The 22,363-nt window shown below is 35.9% G+C and overlaps 1 protein-coding gene across 1 annotated transcript in view; it reads left to right on the forward strand.

Annotated features, from left to right (window-relative positions):
- Positions 1-12,449, forward strand: part of TFAP2D (transcription factor AP-2 delta) — a 58,304-nt gene extending 45,855 nt beyond the window's left edge. Inside the window, exon 8 of the mRNA XM_003923108.2 lies at positions 12,059-12,449. Coding sequence (XP_003923157.1) covers positions 12,059-12,278 — 220 coding nt within the window. The 3' untranslated portion in view covers positions 12,279-12,449. The remainder of the gene's footprint in view (positions 1-12,058) is intronic.
- The last annotated feature ends 9,914 nt before the right edge of the window (positions 12,450-22,363 follow it).

A 22,363-nucleotide genomic window follows, 5' to 3' on the forward strand; every position in this document is an offset into this window, starting at 1 on the left:
AAAGCTTAGCATTTTCATTCCTCTATTCCAAATAGAAAATATGTCTGATAGGGATAAATGTAACAAGATGGTTAATGTATCCCTATAATCTCCATTCTCATATGTAAAAATTATAGTGCAGGTGGCAAATGTTATCACTTTCAAGAAATTGACTTGGATGTAATTGATTGTAGTCTCTTCTAATGTATGTGCAATAATTTTATTTTTAGCCTGCTTTGCTAATGAGCTGAACTGAGGTAAAATGGGGTCACAGGGACCCATTAATTACCCTTTGGGACCTCAAAGTAAGTGGTTGAGAAGAACAGAAGGAATGTGATTTTAGGGCTGTGGATGAGCACACATCTCCCAATCTGACAGAGATTCAGGGTCGTTATAAACATATTTCCCCAAATTGAGTTTCATAGAGCATTAGTCAGTCCTATGAGATGCTCTCTGAAAGTGTTTCACAGTCAAGTGTTTTTTGGTTCAAGAAACCCTAACTATTATACCTATCTTGAATTACAACAACCCATAGTGGCATACCAAAGACTCCTAGAACCCTTCTTGAAAGGAAGGGATACTTAGCCACAGTTTCTAAAACTTAATCATGAAAACTGTTTTAAATTTCAGAATACATATTAACATTACATAAAATTCAGATTCTACAGAAGGTTTTGTGGGAAATGCTGCAAAAGTTTATCCATCTCTTTTTCCCAAGAAAAAAAGCAGACATCATAGTTAGGCATTATTTCTTGGTCCTGAGGACACATGTTGAATTCTTTCTCTGCATTTAAATAGAATGAGGGCTGTTTAAAAAATACTGATGCTTTGGATTCATCCCAAACCAATTAAATCAGGATCTTTGGGGGTGGGACCCATACATTACTATTTTTGAAACAAGCATCTTGAGTGATTTCTTATATGTATCTAGGGTTGAGAACCAGCAACTGAAGAAACCACAGAACATTTGGGAGCATTGTCAAGGCCGTCCTTAATGAGATGTCAATGATTCTTCACCACCAGAGAACTAGATGCTTTAATTGTGTACCTGAATTAAATTCCATTTTAGAAGTACTTAGGGCCATGAGACAAGATAATCTATGTAGAAGATAAGCACCATCAATTGGTTTCATCTGTTGTCCATTTTCTGAGTCATTTAGGCTACAAAGAATAGATGCCATTGAGTTCTGGAGGCTAAGCCCCAGCTACATGCCCCTTGGTAGGGGTCTCTCTCCATGGCCTACGCTTAGAAGTTGTGCTGCTTTAGAGATGCCATATACTCAGAGCTGTGAGAGGAAGTAAAGTTGGGCGGAGAAGACCTACAATTCTTTGCTGTTGTTGCATCTGTTTCCTAGACTTCTTCACTACTGGCTGTTCTCATGAGTAGAAGGTACTTGTCTGGTGGCCATCTAACATGGTAGTGAGATTCTACACTGCACTTGGACCGAAGCCTGTAGTAACTGAATAATCTCAGAGGGATGGAAAGCGAGATCTGTCCTCCCTTTACATCTCACTGTTTGCATGCTTCCCAGAGGCCAATAAGCAGAACTGAGTGACATCAATATGCAGTTCTAGAAATCAAAAGATTAATGATAGCAAACACCCACTGGAATGATGCAACATAACAAAATAATTGGAATAATAACCCAAACTCCATTTCAAGCTTCATACATCCTCTACCACCACCACCTCTGGCCCCTGCAAAAAAAAAAAAAAAAAAAAAAAAAGTACTTGCCAAACTTTTTCAGGTAAAAAGTTGAAACTTCACAAAATGAAATTAACTTTTAGTCAAATTACTTAAATGATGATGGCAGGCTATTTTGTCTTGATTTTCAGTTTTCTAGTTTGTAGCATGATAGTATCTATTACCTCCAGCTTTTTGTACCCCAAAAGAAAGCTAGAAAAAATTATCTATCATTGGCAGACACAACTGAGTGACCTAATCTTCACTGACAAATACTAAAGAGACTCATTTTATTTACAACACATGTTAAAGCAGTGTTTGCTTAGCAGATAGAAAGGTGCTGGATACCAGGCCCAACCCTTGCCAAGATAGGAAGAATTCAGGAGGGGATTCCATAGAAGGTTGCTTTAGGCTATGTTTTAGAAAATTGCTTTAGTGTTCTAATTTAAATTAGTTTAGGCAAATCAATTTAAGATAAAGCATTCCTGAAGGACAATTAGAGTAATATGGAAGCAGCTTGGTAGCATTTCTCTAGCATACAACTAAGCTAGGGAAATGTAAGCTATACTTATTTAGATTAGGGAAAGTAAAATAGCTCTTATTCCTCTGACATTCAGAATCCTATACTAGCTTATATTCTAAATAAGAACTGAAGCTTTAGAGATTTTAAAGATGAATGTAGGTAAGGCATTGACCACGAGCAAGAAATGCACTTAACCAGGACTATAAGGTGTGAAGATAAGTTTGTGAAATTCCTATTATATGGGGTTATCTGATAGGTCCTTGCTGTTAATGTCAAGCAATTTCTAAGTATAAACATTGTCCAAGTTAAAAATGGGTTGTTGCTACCATCTTATTAGGAAAACAACACAGGGAAAAAGAAGAAAGGATTAAAATGTTTTCTCTTTCCAACAGCAGTCTATTTTCTTCCATTCTCTTTTCTACCTCTTCTCTTTAATTTCTAAGCCTCAATTTCTATATTTTTGACACCCACTGTTAGAGAACCGGTTTGAATGGTTGCTATACATTTCCAAGTAAAAAGTTAGAGGCTGTGTCAGTAAAACATTCAGGTCAGGGCCACTGGTCAAGAAGAAGATGCCATTTTATAAAAAGGCAAAACGAATACAAGTCCACAGGTGCACACACACCATTTCTCTCTTTTTAACAAATATATGCGTACACACACACACACACACACACACACACAAACACTACATACACGTGTGCAAAATATCCCAAGAAATGGCTGCTCTACCCAGTGGTGTTCTTCCAATCACTGAAATGTAAACACATAGGGAAGAACCTGACACTTAAAAGGAAAATTGAAAGGTAAAGCTTTACCTCTGAATCCGGTAAACAGTTACCTCTTCCTGAACCGAGCCAATTTGAGGAGATGCTTTATGTTGCAAGAAAGGTGCTTTAGAGGATGTTAATTGGGAGATCTAGCAAAATAGGAAGATGACTGTTAAATATAAGCTACATTTTCCCTAACATCAGGTGCCATAAACTACACTAGTCTGAATTTTCTCAGCAGGTGGTTGCATTGTTCAGAGCCTTTCTGCTCCTCAGTGTGAAATTAGTAGTAGGAAAATGAAATCAATAAACTGTAATTGAAAGAGAGAGAGAGAAAGAGAGAGGAGAGAGAGAGAGAGAGAGAGAGAGAGAGAGAATGAATAAGAATATAGTCCAAGGTAGATGTAGCCGTAAGTCCACCTCGCCGTGCCCCAAATCTCAAATTTTGACCCTTGCCTTTTAAGTTTAGGACTAATTTTGTAAAGCTTTTTCCTGTGAATAGCTCTTGAGTCAGATCTCCTTCTTAGTATATTGCAACACTAATTTGCTTTTTACCGAAGTGGACATTTCCTTAATCTCCCCTAAATTTCCTGACTTTGATATTTGGCCCACCAGTTAAGCTGTCTATTACATTAAGGTTTTTCAGAACTTTGGTTCTGTTATGCAATGCAGGAATTTTTCTCTCTATTTTAATACCAGCCATTAAGAAAAAAATCTATGATGTCTTCAATCACATTGTTAATTAATGTGTCCTGCAGAATGGGATTAAAGACAGCCTTGCAGTACTCCGTAAGAGATATCTTTCAAGGTTGACAATTGCACTTACCCCACATACTGGGTGTCACTGTACAACTAGCTGTGAATTTGCCTTACTCTGCTGTCGTCTAGCTTACTTTCCTCCTCCCCTCCAACTTTTCATACAATATGTGGGAAGACTTTGTTAGATGCATTGCTGAAATCCTACACTCAATTACATTGCTACTGCTCTAATAACTCATTTATAAAAGGAAATACAGTTACTTTATTGCATATCTTACTGAATCCATACAGCCCTTCAGTGATACTTATACCTTTTAAATACTAACATTTCAGCTTTTTAATAACCCTTTGTGAACAAATTGTGATAAATCCATCCAATGGAATACTTACAAGCAATAAAAAGAAGCAATACATTGATAAATATAACGTAAATGAATCTGAAAATATTATACTAAATAAAAAAATCAATCATGAAAGTCTATAGACTTCATGATTCAGTTTATATGACACTCTGGAGAAATGTGAAAATTATAGGAACAAAAGCTAGAGCAGTGATTGCCAGGAACTGGGGCTTGGGAGAGTGAATTGACTGGCAAAGACATGAGAAGCTTTTTGGGTAATGGTGGTAGTTACACCACTGTATGGGCTTCATAAATTTTAACCAACTGTACACCTAAAAAGAGTAAATATCACCATTTGCAAATTCAATCTTGATAAATTCAAACTTTGAAAGTATCCCATTACAGAAATGTGTTAGACTAATTAGATATAATTTAATAACCTAGAGTTTCTGAAATCTTTTTTCCCCTGCTTTAACTATTAAGGCATGTCTCTCTGTTTAATTTTACTACTTTATGTTCCATCTTCCAGGATTTCTCAAAGATTAAAAATTACCTAATAACTTTATTGTCTCTGAAACATGTGCTTGTATTTTCTTTATCCATAAATAGGTGATTTCTAGACATAACAGAAAGGTCTCAACTTCATTCATAATACTATTGCCAGTTTTAAAGATTGAACGCTGAAAAGAAAGCAAAGTATTGTGGTTACTATTTAATCTTTCATATGCTAACAGAATACTCTTCTCTGAAAGTGTTGGGCCTATCTGCATTATTCTCTTTTCTCATTCTTGGAACAAAACTTTGAAACTAAACCCTATTAATCTGGGCATCAGAGATTTCCAAATGAAACCAAGCAACATTTAGCCATTCGTTAATTCAATTATTGCATACGCTGGTGTGCAATATATCCAATGTAGTGAAACTACACTTATATCCCTTAAATCTATAAAAATAAAAATAAAGGAATTAGTATTGTGATTAAAATAAACATAAATAAAATTGTTAAGGAAAAAAAATGTTACTCCATAAACTGGAGTCCCTAAACCCCTTCTTCCCCAGGCTAGATGCCTCCTGGAGGTGACTAATACTCAAATGCTGGCAGATAATGTCAGGTGAAGTATGCATTGATAATAATAATTTTCCATCTCAGACACATTTATTTTATTCCCAGCTTTATTAAGGTATAACTGACAAATACAAATTACATATATTTAAGATGCAGGATATGATGATTTGATATATATTGTGAAATGATTGCAACAATCAAGTTAATTAACACATCTATCACCTCACATAGTTACTTTTTAGGTGTTTGTGGTGACAGTGCTTAAGATAAACTCTCTTAATTATATCTTGAATATAAGAAAATTTCAAATATGTAGTGCATTATTCTTAACTATAGCCACGATGCTGTACAGTAGATTCCCAGAACTTATTCATCTTTTTACTGAAAATTTGTACCTTTTGACAAACATCTTCCCATTTCCCTCATTTCTTAGCCTCTACTCTGTTTTTATGATTTGACTTTTTTAGATTTCACATATAAATGACACCATATAGTATGTGTGTTTCTGTGTCTGGCTTATTTCACTTAGCATGTCTTCCAGATTCATTTATGTCGCCAAAATGGCAAAATTGCCCTCCTTTTTATGGCTTAATAATATTCTATTTTTTATATATAGTGTCTTCTACAAGACACTCGGGTCGTTTCCACATCTTGCCTATTAAGAATAATGCTGCAATAAACATGGAGTTTAGACACCTCTTTGGGATACAGATTTCATTTCCTTTGGATATATACCTAGAAACGGGATTGCAGGATCATATTGTCATTCTATTGTTTAAGTTTTTGAGGAACTTTTATAGTATATCGCATAATGACTTTGCCAGTTTGCTTTTCCATCATCAGAGTACAGGGTTCTCTTTTATCTAAGTCCTCACCACCACTTATCTCTTCGTTTTTTGAAAATACCCATCCTAACATAATGTGAAGTGACATCTCATCATGGTTTTGTGTATCACTGATGATTAGTGATGTTGAACATCTTTTCATATACTGATTATCCATTTGTATGTCATCTTCGGAAAAATGTATGTTTGTGTCCTTAGCCCATTTTTAATATCAGGTTATTATTATTATGTTTTAGCTACTGAGTTTCATGAGCACCTTTTATATTTTAGGTATTATTTCTTATATCAAATATATGGCTTGCTAATGTTTTCTCCCTTTCCGCAGGTTTCCTTCTCATTTTGTGATTGTTGCCTTTACTATGCAGAAGTGTTTTTCATTTGACCTAATCCAATTTGCCTATTTTTGGTTTTGTTGCCTGTGCTTTTGGTATCATATCCAAAAAATAATGCCAAGACCAATGTCAAAAACATGTTTTCCTAGTTTTTCTTCTAGGATTTTTATAGTTTAGGTTTTTTATTACATTTCAGTATTTAATGCATTTCAAGTTCTTTTCTGTGTATGGTGTAAGATAGGATTCAATTTTACTTTTTTGCATGTGGATATTCAGTTTTTCTACAACACTTTATTTAAGAGACCATCCTTTCCCCATTGTGTATTCTTCAAGCTCTTATCAAATATTAGCCTACTGCATATATATATATATATATATATATATATATATATATACATATATGGGTTTATTTCTAGACTGGTTCTGTTCCATTGGTCTATGTGTCTGTTTTTTATTATAGTACTATACTATTTGATTACTATACACTTGTAATATAATTTGAAATCAGAAGCATGATACTTTCATCTTTGTTCTTTTTTTCTCAAGATTGTTTTGGTTATTTAGGGTCTTTCTTGGTTTCCAATGAATTTTAGTGTTGTTTTTCTATTTATGTGATAATGCTGTTTAAATTTTGATAGGGGTTGCTCTGAATCCATAGATTGCTTTTACTATGAACGTTTAAGAAATATTAGTGCTTCCAATCCATGAACACAGGTTACCTTTCCATTCATTTGTGCCTTCTTTAATTTTGTTCATTAGTGTCATAATTTTCAGTATACAGATCTTTCAACTTTGTGGTTAAATTTATTCCTAAGTATTTTATTTTTTTATATTACTTATTCTTCTTGATACTATGAAATTGCTTTCTTAATTTCTTTTTTTCACATGGTTCATTGGTACTGCTTAGAAATGCAACTGATTTTTGTATCATGCAACTTTACTGAATTCATTTATTGTAACAATTTTTCGTGGAGTCTTTAGGATTTTCTAAAATCGTATCATCTGCAAACAGAAACAATTGAACATTTTTCTTTCTAATTTGGGTGCTTTTTTTTTCTTTCTCTTGACTAATGGTTCTGGCTAGGACTGCCAGTGTTATGTTAAATATTAATAAAAGTGGTAAGAGTGGGCACCTTCTTGTTCCTGATCTTAGGGAAAAAGCTTTCAGCTTTTCACCATTAAGTATGTTAGCTGGAGGCTTGTCATATATGGTCTTTATTATGTTGAGATACATGCCTTCTACACACAAACTGTTGAAAGCTTTTGTCATGAAAGGGTTTTGGATTTTGTCAAATGCTTCTTTTTTCTAACTCTGTATATTTTCATTGTAGCTGCTTTTTTTGACTTTTTGTTTCTTTTGATTTTAACACTTTTTTCTAAGAATGGAGTATAACTTTTGATTGCCAATTTATAGTAGGAGACCCAAACTATGAACTTTTGGAGATAGAGAAATCTTATTTACCACTTGTAGTAAAAATCTGATATACTTTGTTTGTCGGTTATGCTCTGATGCTACCAATGTTATTCCCATTTCTCTTCCTCACTTTGTGACTGGAAGTTTAGCCTCACCTGTCTTCTTCTCATTGTCTCCTATGGGCTATAGTTTTACATTTGTTTGGAGATTGTTACTTCTTTCTCCCCAGAATTTTATTTAAGTCATCTCATCACTTTAACAAGTTTCTGTTCTTTGGAAGGAACACATCTGTTTTTCAGTGTCTTAAGCCAGACACAAGGAAACTAAGCCTTTTTCATCAGTACCATCAAAGAAATTCTGAATTTCTTTGAGTGGAATTTCAATTGGCTAAAAGAGGAAGGACACACAAATACACACAAATAGGAATAACTGTCATGTTTGAGTATTAAAAAGAGATAAGCTTGACATACACTTTACAAAAATAATGTAATAGAGCACAAAAATAAGGTAATAGAGCACATGATTACATTGGGTGAAGGAAGGAGGCTTGGGAAACATTAACAAATCTGATATGACCTGCAAATCCTCTATAGTCACTGTTCAGCAAAAATTTTGCAAATGTTGCATAGACGTGACTTATTAACACAATGCAAGTTGTCTCCATTGCCTCATTGAAGATAAAGTTTTAGAATTTAGAATTTAAAATAACTTCTGTATTTTGACTGCCTACTTCAAAACCTCATGACTACTATTTAACCTGGTGATATTTGCATCTGACATACTGTCTCATCAGTAATCTGATGAAAATAGGTGCAAATGCCAAGGGTAACTTAGATATCAAATCTATAACTGAAAAATATTTTCCAAAGGTGGAAATCATCTCTATTATCAAAGAGTTTGAAGATTTGATGATAGTGTGTTACCTGGCAGGTGACCTTAGTCTCTTTTTCTCCTGTCTAGAATTAAAAGCCAGAAGTCAGATCTTCCATTTCTATTTTTCTGCTTCTTTTTTTTATTTTCTTATTTTTTTGTAGTTTCTACATTATTCCTCTCTTCTTTTCTTTCTTCCTTTGAGACAGGGACTTGCATTGTTGCCCAGGCTGGAGTGCAATGGTGCAATCATATCTCTCTGTACTCTCAGTTTCCTGGGCTTAAGTGATCCTCCCTCATTGGCATCCCAAGGCTCTGAGATTACAGGCATGAGCCATTGAACCCAGCCCCCTCCTTTTCTGTATGTCACTAAATGAGATACTCACCTATTTTTCTGGAATGACTGGATCTAAATGAATAGCATAATGTTCCCAGAACTTTTTAAATCATGCTGTACTTGCATACTTTTTTCTACATTATTGTAGTACATTAGATTACTTTAATTATTTGGGTTCATAAAGTTCACTGAAAAGTGCTAGAAAAGAAGTTCTGCCTTACATTTATTAGCATTCTGTGAAATGTGCTATGCATGTTTATTAAATGTACAGGTAACATTAAACTAAAGTAATTAACAAAACGTACATAATGTTTCTTATATTGAAAGATGACATTTCAGGTCATGAAAGTCAAAAGATGACTTTTTTTTTTTTTTACATTTGATACCTCACAATTGATTTTAGAGTTTTTTGTTGAATGAAGTGGTTTTTCAACTTCCATAACCTCTCTCCATGGCCTTGATTTTAAGAACATCATAAATATTTTATACTATTAAATTGAAGCTTAGAGTTAGAAAGAACCTAGCAGATGCTCTTGTTAGACTACTGTCATTTTACAAGGCTAAATAATTTGCCCCAAATCACGAAGCGCCTGAAGTCAGAGCCAGTGAGAACTTGGTACACTTGGTTCTCAATCCAAGGCAAAGATAACAATGCAAACTGCTAATGATCAGAACCATATTTTGGAACAAGAAAGCCCATCAGTCAAGAAGTGACACGCTTCTTAAGGGGAATCTTTAAATATGGAAACAGCTCTTTTCTCAAAGCGGATAATAAAAGCATTCATATATAACTACAACTACCTACCTTATGCTTGATTTAAAAAACACTGCTCTTAGACATGAAAGTGAGTAAAAAGCATCTGATTTTACAAGCCATCAAGGCTGCCCAAGTACAAAGTTAAGTCAGAGAAACTGAGCTAAAAGTGCCCACAGAAAATGTGATTTCTCAGAGAAGAGGAGTAAAACGTACCCTCAGCCTGGGAGGAACATAAGTACAGAATATCGAATTTCTCAGGCAAATTACTTAACTTCTCTGGGGCTCAGTTTTTTATCTGTAAAATGGAAATGAGATTACCTAATTCTCAGTGTTGCAACTAGAATTACACAAAGTGATACAGATAAAGAACTTAGAATAGGACCTGAGGTATTTTCGGAACTCAAAGATTAGATATTAACTTTAATAATACCCCAGTGCAGCTAAATAATTTTGTACATTTTGCCATAGATGAAGAGGTGAGTCACAACAAAGAGGACATGCCAATATGGAAGAAAATTTTTAAAATGGAGTTCTAAACAGGAATAAAACATGAGAAATGAGACTGTGCCTAGGGCCAAACATCTGGACATTAATGGTAGGCTTTACCCAGTTCTTTTTGTGGGAATCTCCATGATTAATTCTTCCACCATTCCAGCAATGCCATTTGTTGGCCAAGATCCCAGAAATATTTCAAATTATTTGATTTCTCCTCTAGTTGTCTCATTCTAGAAACAGAGCTTAAATTAATTTTCCTGCTTGGCAATGCAAGAGCTTGCAACAGAGATGGGGATATAGTTCTTGAGCAGTGATGATGTCTTACAATACAAACTTTGCTTCACATTAATTGCCCAAGCATTGGCCATTCTTGTTTTCCACATAATAAGAGATTGAAATTTTCTTTTTAATGTATGTTAACTATGATGGAGGCACAGGGCAAACTTTTTAGTATATTCAGAAGAAAGATGGTAACAACCTGTGGAATAATGAGGGACATGCAAAAAATTTATGCTTTCCAAGAAAATATACCCAGCCAACAATCTCTATCATTCATCGAAGACTTAGTGTAGATCTGGCATCCTCCTGAGACCTTTGCATAGACTACTGTAAACAGCAACTCCACGTGGTAGATCCTACTATTACCTCCATTGAAGCATATTAACAGACTGCCTTAAACCCCAAATCTTTCATTTGCATTGTTATAAAATATTGTTATTTTTGCTGTTAAAGATTATGTAACTTAAGAAATATAACTATAGGTAGTTAAAGTATTACGAAGGGTGGTACTATCTGATTTTAAAACTACTATTGCCATAATAACAATCACAAATTGGAACTGAAGCAATTACTGGCTTCTTTTATTAAATGGACTATGCACACACATGCATAATGCTGCATATATAACATGGGCATACTGTGTGACAAGCATGTTTTTCTATATTATTATAAGACATAGGAAGCAAACTGGCAGTGTCGCTTCAGGTCAGTTAACATAAATGAACAATCTGGATAGGTTCTGTTCACAAGAAGAGGAAATATACAGTTATGTGTTTTTTCAATCAGAGATATTTGTTGTGGGTGGAAGAACTACCTATGCTGAAATTACCATAACATTCTTTACATTTGCTCAATAGTTTTTGTTGTTAATTAATTAGTTTCTGGGACCTAGATGTTGAGTGGTTTACAAAAGACAGGGTTTTATTTCTCTCTCATTCAGGAGTCTGGAGATGAACAGTTTCCTTCTATCTTGTTTTGTCTCTGCCACCTAAGCAATTATCTATATAGGACATAGCCACCCTTTTAAGAAAGTGGGAATTGTATGTATCACTACTATTTATGTTCTGTTGCAGGTAGGTTACTCCCATGTCCAAATCTCACTGCAAAAGAAGCTTAGAAATGTAGTCTCCAGCTGGATGGCCATATGCCGATAAAAGTACATTACTATGGAAAAGGAGAATGAAGTCAGAGGGACAGCTAGCCATGAGGCACACTCAGCCAATTATGCTTTTTTCATGTGTGGTCTATACCATATATGACATTCTTGAAAGGAAGATGTTCCTACACATAGAATCTAAAGTTGTGTTTTCTAGCTACTTCTTAATGAGGTGGAGAATCAACTCATGTGTTAAATATTTAGACTTGGTAATAATTAGTGCATATCAACTCTATTAATGACAAGCCTCCTTCCAAACTGGTCCTAAATTTCTTATAGAGTCAAGAGCAATACCTTCAACTGTGTTGTACCTTCCACAATGTGTAGCATCATTTAGGAACACAATAAATACCTGTTTAATTGAATGTTCTAAATTAAGTAGAAGGGTTCACTATTTCACATGATACTACAAATCATTCACCTCTTTGTTCCTATCACTTCTCATTTCCAGTTTGATCACTCATGGCTTTGGGACACCAGCAATATGTGCAGCTCTAAGCACTTTCCAAACAGTCCTCAGTGAAATGCTGAACTACTTGGAAAAACACACTACTCACAAAAACGGTGGAGCGGCGGATTCTGGCCAAGGACATGCCAACTCGGAGAAAGCCCCCCTGCGGAAAACTTCAGAGGCTGCTGTGAAAGAGGGCAAAACAGAAAAGACAGAGTAGCTACATCAAACAGAATCTATTTCCAGAGAGTCTTGCTGCTGATATTTTTTCTAATATATATATCATTGAGGGTGATTAATCTTCAGTGGACCAAATCTCTACCCTTCCCCAACTCTCCATAAAAAAAAACAAAAATGGAAATGAAAAATGAAACAAAAAAAGATAAAACCAAAAAAAAAAAAAAAAAAAGGAAAACAGCGGTGTAACTGTGTGATGAAATGGTCACTTTTTAATTTTATGTTATGATAAACTCCTTTTGTGCACGTAACTTATTGTCTGAATTATATACATCACAGTTTTTAAGCACTTCTGGACTTTGGAGAGGCAGCACATGCTTTTTCACATCTAACTGATGCACTTTCTTACCCAACTATGGAGGTAGGGATCAGAAAGCATGACCAAACTGGAATCCACTACCAGTACTCACAGCTCCAGTCTTTCTCAACTTAACTCCCTGTAACTGAAGAGTGCCTCATTCCACTAAATAGTTCAATCTGGAAATTAATCTATTAATAAATGTTTGGAGAACTGAAAGGGAAGTTATGAATCTGTGAATTAACAACAGATCTAAAATTTTGGTCACCCCTAGTCCACTTAACTACCAGTGCCTTGGTGGTATTTAAAAATTTCAGAAAACTTTCTCCTATCTATGACATTCCCACCCAATCCCAGGTCCATTTTACCCCACCTCAAGAGCTAAGAAGATACTGGGAAAACATATTACTGAAGGGATAAGTGATGAACTCTTCTATCCATTCTCATCACATCACCAACCTAATAATTCAAGAAAACAGACCCACCATATGCAGTGGGTCAGGGCAGGATGGACACAGGAAAGTAGCTTTGCTTCTGTTGGGCTCCTAATTGAAAGCAGTGGCATTGTTTTGCCTGGAAAAGCATGGGAATAGGAGCAGTGATCTTTCTGGGAAGTCCTGTTCCTCAGAGATGGGAGAAGAGAACAGGGACCTAGGGAGGCCCCTTAAAGTGCTGGTGGCCAAGGATTGCATGGTTAAGATGAAAGCCTTTCTTTTTCTGCTTTTGTGCTTCTTCTACCTGCCCCATGGCTGTGTTCTAAACCTTTAGAGGCACAAAAACATTCAGGTCTGTGTTCAATAAAGAAAACAGAAACAATGATCAGAGAAAACTTTTGCTTTTAAGATGTTTTCTTTTTTCATAGCTTGTTCTTATAACTTCATTGTCCTTTAGTTAAGACACTGAATACAAGAGGTTCCCGGCTGCAAAGGCAAGGGGCTAACTGAATGAAAGTTTGGTCCATACAAACCTGAATGTGTCAAGAAACCTGACTGGTACCACATTATACTAACCTTTCTATTGTTAACAATTCTCAAGCTTCTAGGCCAATAAAAATGTAGGTCATTGTCTATGTAAAAAGAAAAAAAGAATTTTTTATTAATGTGTGAACTCCCAACACTTAGTTTAAGATGAAAACATTTTCCTCTCATTAACATATTTAAATACTTTCAAAAAGCCTCTGTCATATTATAACCCCATGGGACTTATTAGTATTATTTTTAATGGATGAGAAATAGCTCGAGAGTTTTCATGTAAAGAACACAAAAACTATTTTTACCTAACAATAATTCTTAAAAATTATTTGACCTTAATCTTCAATTTTGTACAGAAAAGTAAAACCATACCAATGAAAATTTAAATTTTCTAACCTAAATTCAATGAACAGAAAACACTACTAAGGAAATCCATAATAAAAAGGTTTTATAGTTATACAGTAGAAGAGTTTAAAATAAAGAAATGTGAAATAATGAGTTGTGACTTCATGTGTTTAGTTCCATTTTTTAAATTTTTTATTATTCATGGCTTAAAGTTTTTTGAAATAAAATAGAATAAAGCCAAAATTCTGCCACATTTCCAATTTTCATCACAAAATATATGATTTCACCTTACATGAAATTTCCCATATTGTAAAATATACACATGAAATAAAAATGATAAATATTTCAGTTTAATAAGTAGTAGGAAACTTATGTACAGATAATGTGGGTGACTACTTCCTCAATGAAATTCCCACATCAACTTTCTTTTATTCTACTATTAATAATACATATGTATTTAATATGGCATTTTGATATGCATATCTGCTAGGTACTTAATGTAGTTACATACCATGTCAAATATTCACTGATAGTCAGACAAAAAATTAGATCTGGCTTATATTAACAGCTTACTTCTTCACCTTTAGCTGTGACTAGCTGGGGTTCTAAACACCTCAATGCACCTCAGTGGGATGTTATTATTTACTAGCCTTGGAAACAAAAATATAACTATAACTGCAGTGCATATTATTTACCAGGATTTCGGGTGTTTTAAGAGCCTTAAATGGACAGCGCCCTTCATTTAACTTAACCAGCCATTAGGATGTAAGAGAATTGATGGACTGGTCATGTTTAGAATCATTATCATATTCTAATAGACATTGTTAACATACCGATTTTTGCCTTGTATATAATAGGTACTCACCACTTTTTAAATAAATGAATAAATGAATGTGTGTGTGTTCTTTGTCCAAAATGGGCCAAAGGACGTTTTAATTTTGATTTTTTTTTTCAATACTCAGTGCTTTAATCTGGTTTATTTCCTCCATTGTATTTTGTGAATAATTATTTTTATTTGAATGAGAAAGTATTTCCAAGATGACACATTAGTTTCAGATAGATATATTTCATATGAAACAGTAAAGAAAACTAGCTAGGTATCAGGATTTCAACAAAAGTGAAGTTATTGCATTTATTATAGTTTGTAGCAAAAGAAGATAGCTTGAAATGAAATCTTTCTGATTTTCAGTATTATGATAAACAATGAAATGTCTTTTTCAGATAAATGATTATTTGCCCAGAAACCATGTTCAAATATCTCATACTTACCCAAAATTTATAATGACAGCATAACAGTTTTATATTTAAAACTTAATGAAATAAGTCAAACTTTTCATACAAAGATATGTTTGTTTTAAGACTTTCAATAATGCATTTAATGTCATTATCATGGATATGTCATTAGAGTTAGCATTTGACTTAAGGGTGGTGACTCTAGAAAAATTAATGAAAATTTAATTACTCTACATTTTTCTTCTCTGAAAAGATCAGTGCACTGCAAAGATGCCTAGTCTATTCTCCTTCTGCTTTCTTTTTAGATGCCTTAAAAATAGAGATAATCCTTCCTGGCTTTTCAGATTTTTTTTCTTTCCCTTTTTTTTTTTTTTTTTTTTTTTTGAGAGTATGTTCTCTTCAATGTCTAGACCAAAATATGACCCTTTAGAACCTATGAGCACCCTGATCCAAGTGTGACAGTGACAAGAGTTCAGCCCTCTGTCACATGGTACTTTTAAGACAAATGTGTCAATAAATTATTCTTGTTAATAATAAGTAAGGTAATACAAAACATTTTCCTATATTTTGTTGCTTCTTTGTCTCTTTGGAAGCATTTTCAAACAGTATAATTTAAATATATATATATATATATATATATATATATATATATATATATACACATATCTGAGTTCTTTACAAAATGAGGGTGCCATCTCTTTACAAAAGCCAAGTCAATATGTGAGAGGTGTCATGGCCTGCTATCTAAGAGTATGGACTAGAAAGCCAAACCACTTGGTTCAAATCAAGGCTCTCTTACTTGCTACTGTGTGTCTCTGGGCAAGTTGCCACACCTCTCTGTGCCTCCATTTTCCCATCTGTAAAATGAGGATGATAATAGATACCTACTCACTGAATTACTGTCAGAATCAAAGACTTAGTGTATCTAAACCATTTAGAGCAGAACAGGGGCATGTTAGTGCTAAGTGGATATTAGCTACTGTCTTTAATACTTAGAATTTGGACAAATCATTTATTATTTTAGAGATCAGTTTGTCTTCAGTTTATTGTACACTTTCTATGTTAGGCTTCATCCTAGAGACTAAAGGTACAGAGTGGAATAGAACATTTTTATTGACGTCATACTTCTCATACTCTCCTAAGAAGATAATAGCCATTAGAATGTGGTATGTGTCATGAAGAAAACATATACAGGGTGCCTAGCACAAGCCAGATCAGGACCTAGGAAACAGGAGATGGAGGGAGATGGGCGGGTGAAAAATTGAGGAAAAGAGTTGTGATCAGGGAAGGGGAAAGCTAGAGATAGGGAAAGGGGGCTTTATGGTTCTGGGAGACTTAAAAACATTTGGGGCAATAAACTATTTTCAAAACTCACAGACATACCTTGTATTTCTAGTTATTCTTACCTTCTTTCCACATTTTGAGACAGTTAACATGTTGCCTGTACTGCCTCAGGGAAAGAATGTGACCCAGAAGAATGCAGGGAACAAAAATTTTAAATAAACTTTTATGAAAATTTTCAGTTTCAAATCTTAAGCTCTAGAGGAGACTTGAGGTTTAAAAGCATCTCAGTCAGGACTTCCACCTGCCCCTAAACCTTCTCCCAACACCACACACACTGGAGACCAGAAAATAAACCATAGGTTGGGGAAAGAATAAAGACAAAGAAGAAATTTTTCCTTTTTTTTTTTTTCTTTCTTTCTTTCTTTTTTTTTTATTTTTTCTGAGACAGAGTCTCGCTTTGCTGCCCAGGCTGGAGTATGGTGATGGGATCTTAACTCACTGCAACCTTCACTTCTTGGGTTCAAGAGATTCTTCTGCATCAGCACCCTAAGTAGCTGTGATTACAGGACCATACCTGGCTAATTTTTGTGTTTTTAGTAGAGACAGGGTTTAACCATGTTGGTCAGGTTGGTCTCAAATTCCTGACCTCAAGTGATCTGCCCCCCGCAGCCTCCCAAAGTGCTGGGATTACAGGCATGAGGCACCCTACCTGGTCAAAGCGGAATTTTTTAAAGCGTGGTGTATTATTGCATCTTTGAGATGGGGCCATGTCCTGGAGGTGAGGTTGGGGTGTGAATCTTATGATAGAGGTGGAATTATGTCATCATCCCAGAGACAAGCCCAGGGAAGGAGGAAAGCCCAGCACAGTACAGAAGCAAAAGAGCTGTCTATCTGATGTGCATCTAGGCAGGTGGCTCTCAGACAGCCACACATTTCTCCTAAGGAGTTTATTTCAAGAGGAAAGGGACAGACTAGCATGATGTGGGTACAAGAGGAACAAAGGAAGCAGCACTTGAATATTTCAGGCCCACCCAAGAGCAATCCAGATAGCTGGCAAGCATTCAGAGTCCTCACAGGTTGGACACAAGAACACACAAGAAAAACCTAAGATGTGCCAATCAAAGACCAGATAGGAATTCAGACCTGCCCCTACCCAGGGACTTCAAAGGGAACAAGTTAAATGGGTGTCAAAAGGCCAAAAGAACAAAAATGAGACACTGAGTCACTCAAATATTCATTATTGAAAAAGCAGCTACCATCCCCAGAAATGGGGGAATAAAAGTAAGGAAATAAAGTTACCTGAATGTAGGAATGTAGAAGCAAGCCCACTTCTACCAGAGCTACCTCAAGATTAATGCGGGTGGATCTCCTGAGAGGGTAAGTGTCTTAATGTTAGAAATGCAAAAGAAGCTGGAGGCTGGAATCTTAACCTACCTCTTCCACTGGAGGGATGCTAGCAGAAACTGGAAATATGCTGGAGCATCCATCCACTCCCCTCCTTCTTCCTTCCACTTCCCACCAGTGTTCCACATTGCAGAACCTAATTAGAATCCAGCTTGCAAAGGGTTATGAGAAATGCAGTTTGCAAACTTCCAGGCCTAGTATCACAAAATATAGAAGGATGGGTTACCTCTGCAGAAGCCAGCCTCAATTGATGAAAACCTAGGCCAGATATTCCTTGATGTCTGGTGCTACATAAGCCGTCTCCATGCAACCCTGGGACACAGATGTAACCCAAGGAGAGCCTGAGTGGACTCAGAGCTCATTTCTGCCACATTTCCAAATGAAGGCTCAAAACTAGAAATAAGGTCACATTATAAAAAATAAAGTGACATTTCTCATAGATCCAAATTGGCAGACATTCATGCCTACTACACAAGTAAAATACCTATTCCACCTACTTCCCATCTGCAACATGGATAATTTATTAACACTAAGACACTTAAGAAACTTGAAATAACTAACTAACTCCCCATAAAAGTCAGAAGAAAAAATTTCATGTGGCCACGTTGGTTATTGTCAGTTAGAAGCCAATGCAAGTTTTCAAAGCTATTCTTTAACATTGCATTTCCTTAATTACTTTTTATGTCAATGGCTATTTGGAAAACAGGCACTAAAGTATGATATAAGTTTACATTTAGTCTTCCTTCCAAGTCCAGTAATGATGTCTTACTGTCAATAAAACCTAACTGTGAGCTTAAGTGTTATCTTTTGTTTTCTCCCCATAAACATTCTCCCTGGGCAATATAGTGTTCTACCAGAATTTCAGTTACATGTCTCTTCTCATGGTAGAGACCACTTGTCATCTAACAAAGTCCCCTTTTCTTTTGTCCTGTGTGCATTCCCATACAAGGGGTTGGCAATTTTTTTTTAATAAAGGGCCCAATAGTAAATATTTTAGGCTATGCATTTCATGTCATCTCTGTTGCAACTACTCAACTCTGCTGATGTAGCATGAAACTAGCTATAGACGATATGTAAACAAATGGCCATGACTGTTCCAATACATCATCATTTACAAAAATAGGCAGCAGACTGGATTAGTCCTGAAGGCCATAGTTTGCCAGTCTCTGACTTAGACTAAACTTCTTGCTGTGTGTAGCCATGTGATTAAGTTAGCTCCAGAGAAAGAAGAGGAGTGATACTTGCTACTTCCAGGCTTTAGGAGTAAAAATCCATCATGTACTTTTCTCTGTGTCCTGTTCTCTTGTCTGTGAGTCATATGATGAAGTTCTAGAGCAAGGATTCTCAACCTCAGAATTATTGATAAAAAAATTATCTGACGCATTTTGGGCCAGATGATTATTTGTCAGGGAGCTATCTTGTGTGTTGCAGGATATTTGGTAGATCCTTGGTTTCTATGTAGTAGACTTCAGTAGCATTCCTCACGATTGTAACAGGCCAAATTATCTCCAAACATTGCTGAATCACTCCTAGTTGAGGGCCACTGTCTTACAGATGGCAGAGACACAAGATAGAAAGTACCTGGATCCCAGAATGGCCACATGGAAAAGAAGCACACATTACTTTGACCCAAACATCTATTATTTTAAGTCTCTGAAATTGGGATGAGGAAGGCTGGAAGGGTCTATTTACTACTGTAGCCTGCCTGTCTTAGCACAATGCTAATGATTTATAAATCCATACTATTATCCTGCACTCCAGATACATGTTATCCATTTTCAATGGTTATCATCTTATGAAAAACAGCATCTTCAAACTCAACACATATTAAAATATGGATTCCTAATCAACCTCCTTCAACCAATTGCACATCCCAAATTTTCTATCTCTGCTAAAGATGACTCCATACAGTTGCCCAAGACAGAAAGTTAGGAATCATCTTAACTATCCTTATCTCTGTCCTCTCCTACAGTTAATCACTAGATTCTGACATATTATTATAACAATATTATAATAAATTAATTTAGCCAGATAAGGTGGCTCACACCTGTACTCACAACACTTTGGGAGGCTGAGGCGGGTGGATTGCCTGAGCTCAGGAGTTTGAAACCAGCCAGGAAAACGTAGCAAAACGTCATCTCTACTAAAAGTACAAAAATTTAGCCAGTCATGGTGATGGCGCCTGTAATACCAGCTACTCGGGAGGCTGAGGCACAAGAATCACTTGAACCTGGGAGACGGAGGTTGCAGTGAGCCAAGATCATGCTACTGCCCTCCAGCCTGGGCAACAGAGGAAGACTCTGTTTCAAATAATAATAATAATAATAAAGTAATTAATTAATTTGTCAGGACCTAGTGATTGACTATCAGATAGCCAATCACGTAGCTCCAAGCACTAACAACTCGTGATTACATTACAGCAATAGCCTCCCAGCTGGATTTCTGCCTAGAGTCCTGCTCTTTATTCCATTCTCCTCACTGGAGAGAATTATTGTAAGAAGTGAATATGATTTACACATCGCAAATAAACCTCTTCATGGTTTGCTACTGCCCTTATGATAAAGTCAAACTTCTATGCAAGTGACAATGTATCATTCTGACCTGGCCTTGCTCTCTTCTCCGGCCTCTTCCAGCTTTATCTTGCTTCCCTGCTTCTCCCATATCACCCCCTTCCCCAAAACACAGTCCATAGTCTGGCCATATTAAGCTTCTTGGAATTCCTGAAACTCATCATGATCTAAGACTTTGACAAAATGGTTCTCTTAGCTTGGAACATTATATTCTGCTGTCACCATCCAGCTCCTACTTATGATTCAATCAGCTACAAAGCCACCAATTCAGTGCAATTGTATTTATTTTCTATTGTTGCATAACCTATTATCACAAGCTTAGTGGCCCAAATCAACATCCATTTATTAGTGCATATTTCTATAGGTCACAAGCTCAGCTATGCTCAACTGGGTTCTCTGCTTAGATGCTCATAAGGCTAATTCAAGGTAGCAGCCAGGATGGGTGGGAAAAATCTACTTTCAGTCTCTCAGATAGTTGGCAAAATCTATTTCTTTGGTTGTAGGACTAAGTTCTTATTTCTTTGCTGGCTGGCAGGGTTCACTAGCAGCTCCAAGGGGCCACTCTCAGGCCTTCGCCCCATGGTCCCTTTTGTGTTCAAAACCAGCAGCAGTGCATTTAATCAACAAATATCTCTCTGACTTTCTATTCTGCTACCAGCCGGGGGGGGGGGGGGGGGGGGAATATCGCTGCTTTTAAAGGACTCATAAGATTGTGCCCACTCGGCTCATCTCCCTTTCTATTAACTTGAAGGCAACTGAGTAATAGCCATAATTTTATTTGCAAAATTGTTATCATCTAAGGTAACATAATCACAAGTGTGATATCACATTATATTTCCAGTCCCAGAGATTAGGATGAGAAATCTTGGGAGTTTGTGTTTACAATTTTGCCTTCTGCAGACAACTCTGATTTTCTAAACCATGTTTCTTTTCTCTCCTTTATACTCCCACACCACCATTCATCCCTGAGATGTCTTTTTTATTAGATGGAGTTTCGCTCTGTCACCCAGGCTGGAGTGCAGTGGCACCATATTGATTCACTGCAACCTCCACCTCCTGGAATCAAGTGATTCTCCTGGTTCAGCAACCTCCACCTCCTGGATTCAAGTGATTCTCATGGTTCAGTCTCCTAAGTAGCTGGGATTACAAGCACCCACTACCACACCCAGCGAATTTTTTTTTATTTTTAATAGAGACAGGGTTTCACCATATTGGCCAAGCTGGTCTCAAACTCCTGATCTCAGGTGATCCATGTGCCTCAGCCTCCCAAAGTGCTGGGATTACAGGTGTGAGCTTCTGCACCCGGCCCTCTGTCATGTCATTTATTAAAGATATTTAAAATAGTCATTTGCCTTATTATCTCTCCTATTAAGCAAAAAATTCTCAGTCTTTACAACTATGAAATTAGGATAATTATAGCATTTACATCATTGGGTTGTTATAAATATTAAACAAAATATTTCCTCTAAAACAATTATAATGCCTGAAACAGTGAGGGCCCAATCAATGTTAGCTGTTAATACTATGTTAAATCATTGAATTGTTACTGTTGAATGTCATTAGGATTTGAAGAGAAAATCATGTATTAATATCTTGCTTATGGTTGCATTCTCAGCAACTAGCCCAGTATCTACCTTGCACATGGTCGTCACATGTTCATTCATTTGTCATAAATGATGGGAAAATGAAGGAATACGTAATTCAAGAACTAGCCCAAGGTATCTAGAGAAAACATGTATGAGTATATGGGAGAAATAAAAGCAACCATAAATTGTTGGACACCCTAGAAGTGCTTTCAGATTCACGGCGTCACAGTGATAGCTACAAAATATCTCATGCATTAACACAAAAAGTCAGTATCAAGTTCAGTCTCCAATGCATAAGTACCACAAGCAAATTGTTAAAATTCAAAATTCAGGCAAAATTGTAATGGAAAATAAAACTGGCTGGCTATTGTCCCATC

The sequence above is a fragment of the Saimiri boliviensis genome, chromosome 4 (genome assembly GCF_048565385.1).
Source record: "Saimiri boliviensis isolate mSaiBol1 chromosome 4, mSaiBol1.pri, whole genome shotgun sequence".
NCBI lineage: Eukaryota > Metazoa > Chordata > Mammalia > Primates > Cebidae > Saimiri > Saimiri boliviensis.